We start from the raw sequence: 11,721 nt of genomic DNA on the forward strand, positions 1-11,721 counted from the left end.
CCCAAGTGCTGGGATTAAAGGCCCACACCACCATTGCCTGGCTAGTTTTATATATATATATTTTAATTCTATTTCCTAGTCCTTCTTCCTTACGAAAAATGGAAATAGTGTCATTTACTTTCTTTCTTGTTGTTGTTTTGTTTTTTTCGAGACAGGGTTTCTCTGTGTAACCCTGGCTGTCCTGGAACTCACTCTGTCGCCCAGGCTGGCCTCCAACTCAGAAATCCATCTGCCTCTGCCTCCCAAGTGCTGGGATCAAAGGCGTGTGCCACCACCGCCTGGCCACTTTCTCTCTTCAAATAGGATGCAGGCTGCTATCAAGAAGACCGTTGCTTCCCACACTTGGTGGCACTCAAATAGAATGACTTCAAACTTTTTCGTGTTGTCCAATTAAATATAAAGGCTATGAATTTACCTAAAAACAGATGTTAGATATTTAGATGTTGAAACCATTTGTAAAATGCTTTCAAGCTGTGCTACTAAAGGACATTTTAAGGAGTAAGTGTCCTGACAAATTGAAGCTTAAGACTGGTAAAATCCAGGATGCACACAGCCTTTTAAACACCAATGAATTAGCCCTCTCTCACCCAGTGCCTCGTGTATGCTAGGCAAACACTGCCATTGGGCCACACCTCCATAGGTTTGTTTTACTAAGTTTTTTTTTCTTGTCCTGCTGCTTTTGAGAAAAGACCTCAGTGTGTAGATTAAGCTGGTCCTGATGTTGTTCCGGCTGCCCTCAAGCTTTCAGTTCTTCTGCCTCAGTTTCCTAAGTGCTGGATTGCAGCCATGCACCACCGTGCTCAGTTCTCCATTAAACAATATGAATATGTATTGGTTTATGCATGTACTTACTGTGTGCATGTGGTGGGTACAAGCATGCCCCAGAGCACGTGTGGAGGACCGAGGACAACTTTCAGGAGGCGTCTTTCTCTTTCCACTACATGGGTCTTAGGGCTCGAACTCAAGTCAATTTATTTATCCATTTGTGTGTATGTGCATCTGTGTGTATGCATATGGTCATGTGTGCCATGGCACACATATTCAGGTTAGAGGGCAAATTATGGGAGTCAGTTCTCTCTGCTATTGTGGGTCAACAGGGATTGAACTTAAGTTGTCAGATTTGATGGCACACACTTTCACTCTCTGAGCCATCTTGCTCCCTCCTTTTGAGCTAGAGGTCAGGCTGGCTTTCAGTTTCATTTGGGGCCAGGCTCTACCATATGAGTGCTGTGTTTACAAAGAAGGTGCTACCACACTTTAAAAAATAATTTGTTCTTGAAATTTTTAAACTGTTTTTGATTCTTTGTGAATTTTGCATCATGTACCTGAATCCCACTCGTCTCCCCGTTCCTCCATAGCCATAGCCACCTGTTACCCTTGCAACCTCCCCCAAAGAAAGCAAAAATAAATGTTAAAATAAATACAATAAAAAGAAAAAAAAAAAGACAAAGAAAACATCTTGCCACGGAAGCTGCAATGTGTCATACAGTCTAACCCTTTTGTCTGAACAGCTTCAATTGTAAATGTTCACTGCCATGAATGATTGGTCTGGTTCAAGGCCTCTGGCTTCTGCTACACTATCAACATTGGCTCTCACTGGTACTCCTCTCAGATAATCCTGTTGTTGCCCCGAGGTGTCACCATATTTAACAATGTCGATGAGCTTTTAAAATGATTTCCAAATAGTACACTCATTTCTCGTTAGTTATTCCCTGACCTGTCCTGTGGCCCCTTTAGGAGTTCAACACTTACTATAAATGTAAATGTAAGCTTATAGTACAAAACTAACATTGCTGGATGAAGGAGTCCATCATTCATAAGTTTTCCCAAGCCAGAAACCCAGACGGAACACATAGCTCCTTCTCCCTCCCTCATTCCTCTAAATTAGGTGCCAAATCCATACAGCTGTGCCTTGAAGTACTTCACTCGTCGGCAATAGGCTCTCATCCATGCCGCCCTAGCTCGGGCTTTCATCACTTTCCTCTTACCTATTGCAACAGTCTCCAAACCAGTTTTCCTGCCTTGAGCTTCGGTCTGCCCTCCACCCCTCAATTTAGTCTCCAGCTCCTAGCAGAACCATCTTGCTAAAATGCAGATGTGATCAGAACACTCCCCTAATTAAAAAGAACATGGAGTTCTTCCCAGGGCTGCAGATACAAGCCAAACTTCTGAGTGTGCTGTACAAAGCATTTAATAGTCAGAGCCCAGATTAGCCCATTAGCCTTGACTTCTGCCATATATCCAGAGCGATCATAATATTATTAGTGGTTCTCCAGCAAGACTCATCCTTTTAGGAACTGTTCTCTTTCTACTTCTCGCTTCAATGAGACATGTCATCTTCAGGCTTGTTCTAATATCCCTTCATCTCCACACTGGTCATTTGTTCTTTTATCCTCTGTGTCTTATTGTTCATTGAGAGACCATGAGACTAGAATACTATTTGTTGTAGTTATATTGAGAATGAGCATTATGACTTTAGCTAAATATGAAATAGTAAATTACTGAGCTCATCTTTGGATTACTTGCTCTTTTTGCTTCCAACTCTACCGCCCTGGTTGGTGTTCCTTCAATGTTCAGTCTATTACCTTTGTCCTCGGGGGGTCCTCCAGGCTCAAGAGACTGATGCTTCAGTCTTCTATGTTGCCACGATGTGCTCTCTGCAGTCACCTGTTGCTGGCAAGCTCCCTCCTCTGTGACTTCCTGAAAGTGCTCGTCATTGGGTTTCTCTTCTTGTGTGTCACATTGCCTTGGTTTTAGAGTAACTGCTGACCGGGCAGTGTAATCCTTTCCTTCCTCCAATTCTACAGACTAATTAATCTCGGCAACAGTTGGCTGTTAGCCTTGACTTTTTGGTTCCTTGCTGCTATTTATAGCCTCTGGGGGTGCCCGAGTCGGTTATCTCACTGCAAACCCTTTTCTTTTTCTTCTTCTTCTAGATTTGGGACCTTCTGAAGCTTTAATAGTGCCAATAGGATTATCTCCAAATAAATATGGCTCTGCTTCATCTATAATCTATCTATCTATCTATCTATCTATCTATCTATCTATCTATCTACCTATCTATCTATCTATCTATCTATCTATCTCTCCATCTATCGTCTATTTATGTTAGCTATGTATATGCATGTGTGCTTGCTTGTCTCTATATGTACCAAATGTGTTCAGGTGTCCAGAGACCAGAAGAAGGTGTTGGTGTCTGGGAACTAGATTTATGGGGCCGTTGTGAGCCACCCAGTACGTGTGCTGGGGACCAAGCTAGAGTCTTAATTTAAGATCAGCAGGTGCTTTTCTCCACTGTGCCGTCTCCCCAGTCCCTCTATGCTATCCTTCTTTATTGCCATTTAAAAGTGAAACTGTTGCACAAGAAGAATCTTGGGTATAAAAATTCATGTAGCTCAGACACTCAGTAGTTTTTTTTCCCCCTCTATCCAGGACAGTGCATTTTCAAAATAATTGTTTTGTTTTTACTGTCATGTCAGTCCACGCTCACCTGCTCATTGCCACTAGTAAGCTGAGGGAGCCAGCGTGTATGAGTAGGTTTGGCTAAGTCTGAATATAGAATACCTTCTTGAAACAAAGCCCTCCCGTCTGCTGTCATGAACGAATGTATTGTTTGCTTGACTTCTTTGCCCTTAGTCATTAAAGCTGGCAGTACTTTTTGAAAGCGACTGCTTGCTTTGGTTCCACTTGAATAGTCAAGATATAGAGTGGAATTAGTTTAAAGAGGGATTAGTTTGTCAGACGTTTGATACCGTGTTAGTTAGTGCTTATTTGCCCTCTATATTATTCATTGTATAATGGAGAATTTTTTTTGTCAATGTTTGCTTTTCAGGCTGGTTGGAAGGAAAATCATGCCACATTCATGAACGAACTGAAAAATCTCCAGGCTTCTGGACTGACTACTCTTGGTCAGGCTCTAAGATCCTCTTTTGATTTGTTAAATCTCAATAGATTAATATCTGGAATAGACAATTATGGACAGGTAACAATTTTTGAGTGAATATAGTTAATTTATTTTGATGACTTGGGGTAAGAGTGCAAAACTGGGTAAAAAGAGGTTCCTGTACCTTTTACATGCACACTTCATAAAAAAACATTAAACAGACCCAACTTCTTTGATTCTTATATATCAATTCATCCATCAATGTTTTAAATATTAAATGAAGTTCCTATCATTTAGTCATCAGAAAATTGACAATATAATGAAAATGTCGGAAGCAGACAGTTGGAGAGGACTCCTCGGTGTCCTTTCTTCTCTCCCCTTCCCCAAATCTGATATTTTTTTAAGCTCTAGAAAAACGGGGGAGGGCAGAGAAGCGCTTGCTCCTGTGACCATTGTCCTTTTCTTCCTGAGCACTATGCTCAGTATCCCCAGTGGCACTGTCCAAGCTGCAGAGCATATGCTACAGGGTTCCCCGATCTGTACCAGGGTGTTAACTCAGGTGACCTGGTTCATGAGTATGGGTGAGGCTTTTATTCCTTATATACCAAGGAAAACTTGATCATGTTTGAGGGAAAATGTAGAAGCGTAAGAACAATTATCTTACATTATACAGCTCTAATGTTTTTTTTTTAAATATATTTTAGGGAAGAAATCCATTTTTTTTAGAGCCGTCTATTTTAATTACCATCACAGATGGAAACAAGTTAACAAGTACTGCTAGCGTTCAAGAAGAGGTGAGATATAATTTTAAAAATTTCATTTAAATAGCAGAGAACATACAGCTATTTCTGCGGGAGGCATGTATTTCTAGTTAAAAATAACATTTGCACCCATCTATCTTGGTAACCCTTGAGAGATGGCTTAGTTCTGCTGAGCTCCGTGAGAACCAAGAAAACCGGTTAACTCTTTCTTCATTTTGATGTGCGTGGCTAAGCTGAACCTTTTCAAATTTTGCCTTGTCAGCTTCATCTTCCTTTGAATTCTCCTCTGCCTGGAAGTGAACTAACCAAAGAACCTTTTCGTTGGGATCAAAGGTTATTTGCCCTGGTGTTGCGTTTGCCTGGCGTGGCTTCTACTGAACCAGAGCAGCTAGGGAGTGTTCCAAGTGATGAATCGGCCATCACACAGATGTGCGAGGTCACAGGAGGTACTAGTGTTGTGTCATATCTCTGAAGGAAGAACTGTGGGGAGGGAAGTAGAGTTCTTACTAAATGCCATAGCTCGTCTTTGCTTGCTTGCCTCCGAAATCTGTGAACTCTGGCTGCTGAAGTTCAGACCACATGGATTTTAGGGTTTCAAATGCTTGTGTCGGGAACCGGTATTTGCTTTGATCAAATGGTGAGCTCTTTATTTTTCTCTCTGGCATAGGGCGCTCCTACTGTGTGAGAACACAAAGAATGTTAAATCAGTGTTTAGAATCACTAGTTCAAAAAGTACAGAGTGGTGTCGTTATTCATTTTGAAAAAACAGGACCGGATCCACTTCCTGTTGGAGAAGGTACAGTAATTGTTATTTTTTTAACCATAAATATTGTGTGGAAGAATGATCTGAGATTGAAAAGACAGTAATCATGCAGTAGAACATTCAGTAGCCGTTATGTATTCCAGTCAAACAACTAATGTATGACCGTGGCCAAATTCTAGCAACCTTCATTTCAAGTCAAACATTTTCCTAAGAAAGTTTTTACTTTCTCTGACCCCAGTTTTGGGAGGCGCTCATTCATTCTTTCTCTCTGCTCCCAAAATATTTGGATATCCACTATGGTATAGCACTTGAATAAGTGGATCTCATTTGGGGCTTGTGATCACCAACTATGCTAAACTATCTTTATGAAATCTGTGTTAATAACTCCCCATAGGAAAAGAGTGTGAATGTTTATTCAGGAACTTACAGTATTCTGGAAGGTCATTTATTGATATTTTCTTGACCATTCTTTAACTGCAGGATGTTGTGACATCTAAAAACACAATACAGAAGCCGTAGCTAATTTTGTATAAGGAACTTAAGCCATAGTGAGTCTCCAGATGGCCCGCCAAGTGGATGTTTCTGAATAGGTTTCAAAGGGATCAGGGGAACTGAGTTACACCATAGTAACACAGTGCAGGACTTCCTTAAAACTCTGTACACTTTGTTATTGCTTCTCCTTTCTCTCAGCATGTGTGTTCACACACACAGAGGGGGGAAGGGAAGGGAGGACAGGGACAAGGAGGGAGAATGAGATTTCACCATGGGTAAGGCCAAAGGGACCCACTATACATGGCAGAAAGTGATACATTTTTGTCAAAAGCAATGGCTCTTGTGTTTCTTGACTTATTTTATTCTTTAGCTCTTGTATCCCTTTGAGAAATTATCACAAAATAGAGTCCTTTGCCTGGAGAAGAAGACTTAAGTCAGACACATATAGTTTTATGCCTAATTTCAGGAGTTTCTTGGATTCCTAAGTTAACAATATCTGCCAAAGAAGACTGGAGCCTTACGACATATTTGAAATCAACCATATATGCAGGGTGTGTTAGCAACTGACTGCCCAGCCCATAATTTTGTGTTTACTACCTTAGCATGAATGGAAAACTTCTAGGTGGAAATACTAGTTGGATTTGCTGTCATATAAATAGCTCAGATATTCAGATATTTTTCCAGCTCCAATTGTTTTCTTTGTCCAGAGGTTTTTTTTTTTAATTTTGAAGAATCTGATAAAAATAAATAATACTTAGCTCAGAAAGATGGGCATTGCCAGCAGTGTGAGCACAACTTTTGAGGGATCCTCAAATGTATTTACACATTTCTCCTGGAGCCTGTGAATCACTGAAAAATCTGCTGGCCTGAAGTAATTACTTGTTGAAAATAATAACAAAATAAGTAAATCAACTCATGTAATTTAAGAAAAATGATAATAGGGCTGGAGAGATGACTCAGAGGGTAAGAGCACTGACTGCTTTTCCAAAGGTCCTATCTGACACCCTCTTCTGGTGTGTCTGAAGACAGCTATAGTGTACTTAGATATAATCATAAATCCTTTTTTTTAAAAGAAAAATGATACTAAAATGTCCTTTGTAGTTATAATTTAGACTACAAATCATGGCATAAAGGGGTTTTTGTTTTTGTTTGGGACAGGCAAAAGAAATAAGGTTAATTTAAATAATTAAAATGTACTAATGATATATTACTATGCATTATATACAGTGGCCAGATTACAAAGAATTTTAGTGGTATATAGAAAAAAATGGGGTGGATTCTTCCATGATGTCCTTGAGACACTTGCTTTATATTTCCTGTCCCTATATACACCCAGATTATGTCATAGAGATATCCTCTATCTTCAAGTGAATTTGGAATGTGTGTTTTGCTTTTGAGGTCACTGGGTATAAAACAAAAATGTAAATGAAGTTTATAATCTTTTTTGCCAGATCACTAAAATGTAAAGACTATCCAGGGAACAAATGACTCAATCTGCCTAATTTGGTAATTGAGTTCTTGAAAAAATGACCATTGTGTTCTGATGTGTATTCTCCTAGTAGATTAAGAATATGTGAGGCGTTGAGTTAAAGGGCAGATTTCTAGAGAGAAAGCAGAAAGCCTTGGGCTGTCACTGCTCTTCCGTCCTTTTACATAAACTGTATTTTTTGTTTTAATTTGTCCTTTGCCTGAAACTGAAAATTGTGTACAAGAAGATAAATAACTGTAAAAGCAGCTGTGCCTTCTGACATGTGTTTCTCTCGTAGACACACTGACGGAGTCGTGCAGGCCCAGCAACCTGTTTTCTGCTCAACCATGGCATAGTTGTCATAAACTCATCTATGTGCGACCTAATTCTAAAACTGGTGTTCCTGTTGGACACTGGCCAATTCCAGAATCTTTTTGGCCAGAACAGAACTTACCTTCACTAGTAAGTGTTCTAAATTAAAAGGGTGGACCTTGGACTAGGTTTTTAATTTTATGGCGGTGAAGATTTTAAAGTAACTTTAAGGCTTTTCAACTGTGCGCGAGGCAAGGAGACACACCCTCTCTCTTGGTTGCCATCTCTTATCGAAAGGCTAGTTCTGTGCCTTAAAGCAGGGGAGGAGAACCTGCCACTGTTAAATAAAGCATTTGTATTTAAAAAAAAAAAAAGCAGTGGTGGGAGGGGGGAGAACAGTCTATTTTTTCATACCATTTTGTCTTTTGTACTGTTGCCTTTGCCATGTGGATAGTAAAGCATTGCTTTTATTTTATTTTTTTTTATTTTTATGTTTATTTAGTGTGTGTGAGTGTGTAACCAAAGCTTGCATGTATGTATGTATGTATGTATGTATGTATGTATGATGTGTTTTTTTCAAGAAAGGGTGTCTGGCTATCCTGGAATCCTCTTTGTAAAATGAGCTGGCCTTGAAATCACAGAGATCCTCCTGCCTCTGCCTCCTGATACCCGGTGATAAAATCTCTGTTGATCTGGTGTGGTACCCCAAACACTCAGGCCTTTGAAGACTCACGAAAAGTACCCTCAGCTTTAGCTGTTCAAAGTAAACCTGTGGGCATGAGCAATGCTGGAAACTCCCTTTGAGGTCCCGAAGTTGTGACCAAATCCTTCTCACTGTGTATCTTGCCCTTCTGTACCTTTGCTCTTTTTCCTTTCGCTTCTCAGTGGCTGGACCTCTGCCATTACTTCATTAGAACAAGACAAAGATTCTCCTTGCCCAGTGGTATCTTAATTTCCCACCCTATGATATGGAAGACTGGAGCTCAGGGAATGCTTAAAGGTCACAAAATGGATTTTAAAGTGAGAGTGCATCCTATGGATGAGAAGGGTTACGCTAACCTAAGTAACACAGCTTATGTTTCATTGAAATTCTAGTTCTTATTCTCCCTCTTCCCAATGCTAAGTAGAGGTCAGAGGTGAAGAACTTGAGTCACCACCCCCATGGAAGCCACTGAGGATTCTTAAAGCTCTAAAAACTCACGAATACTAATCTGTAACTTAGTGATGGTTTGACAAAAATGGAATAGGACTTTCAGAATGGTTAAAATTGTGAGCTTGCTTGATATCCAATCATATTTTCTCCCCCTCTCTCTTTTTAGCCTCCACGAACATCACATCCCGTTGTGAGGTTTTCCTGTGTTGATTGTGAGCCAATGGTTATAGACAAACTTCCCTTTGACAAATATGAACTTGAACCCTCTCCCTTAACTCAGTACATCTTGGAAAGAAAATCTCCTCATACTTGCTGGCAGGTACTTATCCTTTCTTACTAACCAAATGTTTATAATCATTCTGGGATCTGGGAATTGTTTCTAAAACTTTCAAAACTGGGGCGGGGGGCAGTTTGGACAGATAGCTCAATGGTTAAGAATGCGTACTAACCAGGCTTGGGCAGTTGTGGCATACACCTTTAATCCTAGCACTTGGGAGGCAGAGGCAGGCTCTGAGTTCTGAGGTCAGCCTGGTCTACAGAGTGAGTTCCAGGACAGCCAGGACTACACAGAAAAACAAACATAAAATGCATACTATGGATGGAGAGATGGCTCAGCGGTTAAGAGCACTGACTGTTCTTCCAGAGGTCCTGAGTTCAATTCCCAGCAACCACATGGTGGCTCACAACCATCTGAAATGAGATCTGATGCCGTCTTCTGTCATACAGGCGTACATGCAAATAGAACATTGACATACACAAATAAATGCATACTAATCTTACAGAGACCCTAAGTTCGGTTCTTTCTTCACATCAGGTAGCTCCCAGCCTCCAGTGATTATAGTCCCCGATGATCTGATGCCATCTTTCTGATCTCTGGACCTCACATGCACATAATTAAAAACAAAAATAGGGCCTGAAGAGATGTCTCACCAGTTAAGAACACTTAATGCTCTTGTGGAGGATACAGATTCAGTTTTAGTATTCATATAGCACGGGACAGCTCACAGCTGTCTGTTAACTCCAGTTTCTGGGATCAGATGAGCTCTACTGGCCTTTGTGTGTACCAGGGATGTATGTGGTGTGTATATATATATATATATATATATATATAAATAAAATAAATTTAAAAATCTTCTAAAATTATTTTAAAATGTTTCAAATTTGGTGGTAATTATAGTGTCTTTTTAAAAACGCTGTAGAATAAACAACACAGGCAAGCAAATAATTTTAGAAAGGCAGAAAACATTAATGTACTGTACATTGCCACTTATGGAAGTAGAGTCTGAAGAAGTCATGTATTTGAGCATTTGTGGTTAAGTAGACCAGTTCATGTCTGTTCTCCAGGTTCAGCATCATTAAACTACAGGGTGTGACTCAGTTCATGTATGAGCAAGACTCTCAGCTTTTATTCTGAACCTGACAAATGAGAAGTTCTGAATATTTTAGACCAAGAACCAGAAACTCTGAAATTACCTTCTGTATGAGTATAATGTAATTAAAATACAGTTTTGTTAGTACAAGCCCCACTTATGTGTAGACTGGGAATTTGCAGAGATACGATTCACTAGTTCTTCCAAGTACTGTACCGCATGAAGAAAGGCTAGCTCGGTGCTTAGCAGAGTTGCCTATGGAATTTGACTTGTAAAATTCTAGACTTGACAGTCATGGCCTTTTTATTTGGATACAGCAAAAAGTCTTACATTATAAGGATGTCTGTTCCATTGCTGAATGATAAGACCACATAGCAGAGAGTAAGTTTTGGTTTCTATTGACACGGGGAAGTCTTTCAGACTCTCATCTGTTTTGTTCTAAGATGTGAAATCACTAATGCACAGTACATACACGCTCCTTTAACTCTTTCAAGATGCTAGGGCTAGTTCAAAAGAAGAGGAACAGGGTTAAATCAGATGGAAAGAGTTAAGAAACTCTTAAAATTTCAACTATAGAACTGAAGTCAAACAAGAAAGATTACATATTGTATACTTTTACTTTTCTATATCCAGACAGCTAAAATTACCTTTCTCTGTCAGAAGTCAGAATAATGTCTCCTCCTCCAGGAGGAGGTAAGAAACCAGAAAGGTACACGATTGGGTTTCTTGTAATGTAAGCAACACCTAGATCAAGAAACAGAACAGGACTAGGAATTCCCTCCTGTCTTTTTCTGGAATATTCACCAAGCCATATACCTGTTTACCCCTAAAATTCTAGAAACACGGACAATAGAAGACTAATTTAACAATAGGAGGTTTGAATTTCTACCACAAAATTAAATAAAATTGCAAATCACACTTTTTTTTTCTTTTTTGAGACAGGGTTTCTCTGTGTAGCCCTGGCTGTCCTGGAACTCACTCTGTAGACCAGGCTGGCCTTGAACTCAGAGATCCATCTGCCTCGGCCTCACACAATTTTTTCTTAAATAAATTTTCTTTCCACCCCTTCACAGCATCTCAAATGGTGTCATCCTTGTCCTGACCTCATACTAACTTGATCTGATTGATTTGTGTTACTGAACAAATAAGCCAAGACCCAGGAAACTCTCCAAAACTGTAGTAGAGAAGAAGGTGTTTGGATGGAGCTAGGGAGAAGGCTCAGTCAGTGAAGTGCTTGCTCCACCACATCCATTTGGACTTCAGTTCAATCCCAGTACCCAATGTTAAAAGAAAAAGGCCATTGGCTACATGAACCTTTTAATTCTAGCATGGAGAGGTAGAGACAGGAAGTATCTCTCTGACCAGCCAGGGTAGCTGAATTGTTCAAGTTCAGTGAGAGAGTATGTCTCAAAAAATAAGGTGAAGAGCACTTGAAGACAGTGCTCAACATTAACTTCTAGGCCTATGCACCTGCATATGCCTGTGTACCTGTAGAGACATATGCACCTATACATACATA

The 11,721-nt window shown here is 39.9% G+C and overlaps 1 protein-coding gene across 4 annotated transcripts in view; it reads left to right on the top strand.

Moving 5' to 3' along the window:
• The window catches only part of LOC116083946 (integrator complex subunit 6-like), a 55,990-nt gene that overhangs the window by 21,782 nt on the left and 22,487 nt on the right, over positions 1-11,721 (top strand). For all 4 annotated transcript variants that reach the window (XM_031360992.1, XM_031360906.1, XM_031360804.1 and 1 more), the window contains exons 3-8: positions 3,833-3,982; positions 4,588-4,677; positions 4,907-5,090; positions 5,312-5,440; positions 7,666-7,829; positions 8,999-9,151. In XM_031360992.1, coding sequence (XP_031216852.1) covers positions 3,833-3,982; positions 4,588-4,677; positions 4,907-5,090; positions 5,312-5,440; positions 7,666-7,829; positions 8,999-9,151 — 870 coding nt within the window. The remainder of the gene's footprint in view (positions 1-3,832; positions 3,983-4,587; positions 4,678-4,906; positions 5,091-5,311; positions 5,441-7,665; positions 7,830-8,998; positions 9,152-11,721) is intronic.

Source organism: Mastomys coucha, chromosome X (assembly GCF_008632895.1).
Source record: "Mastomys coucha isolate ucsf_1 chromosome X, UCSF_Mcou_1, whole genome shotgun sequence".
NCBI lineage: Eukaryota > Metazoa > Chordata > Mammalia > Rodentia > Muridae > Mastomys > Mastomys coucha.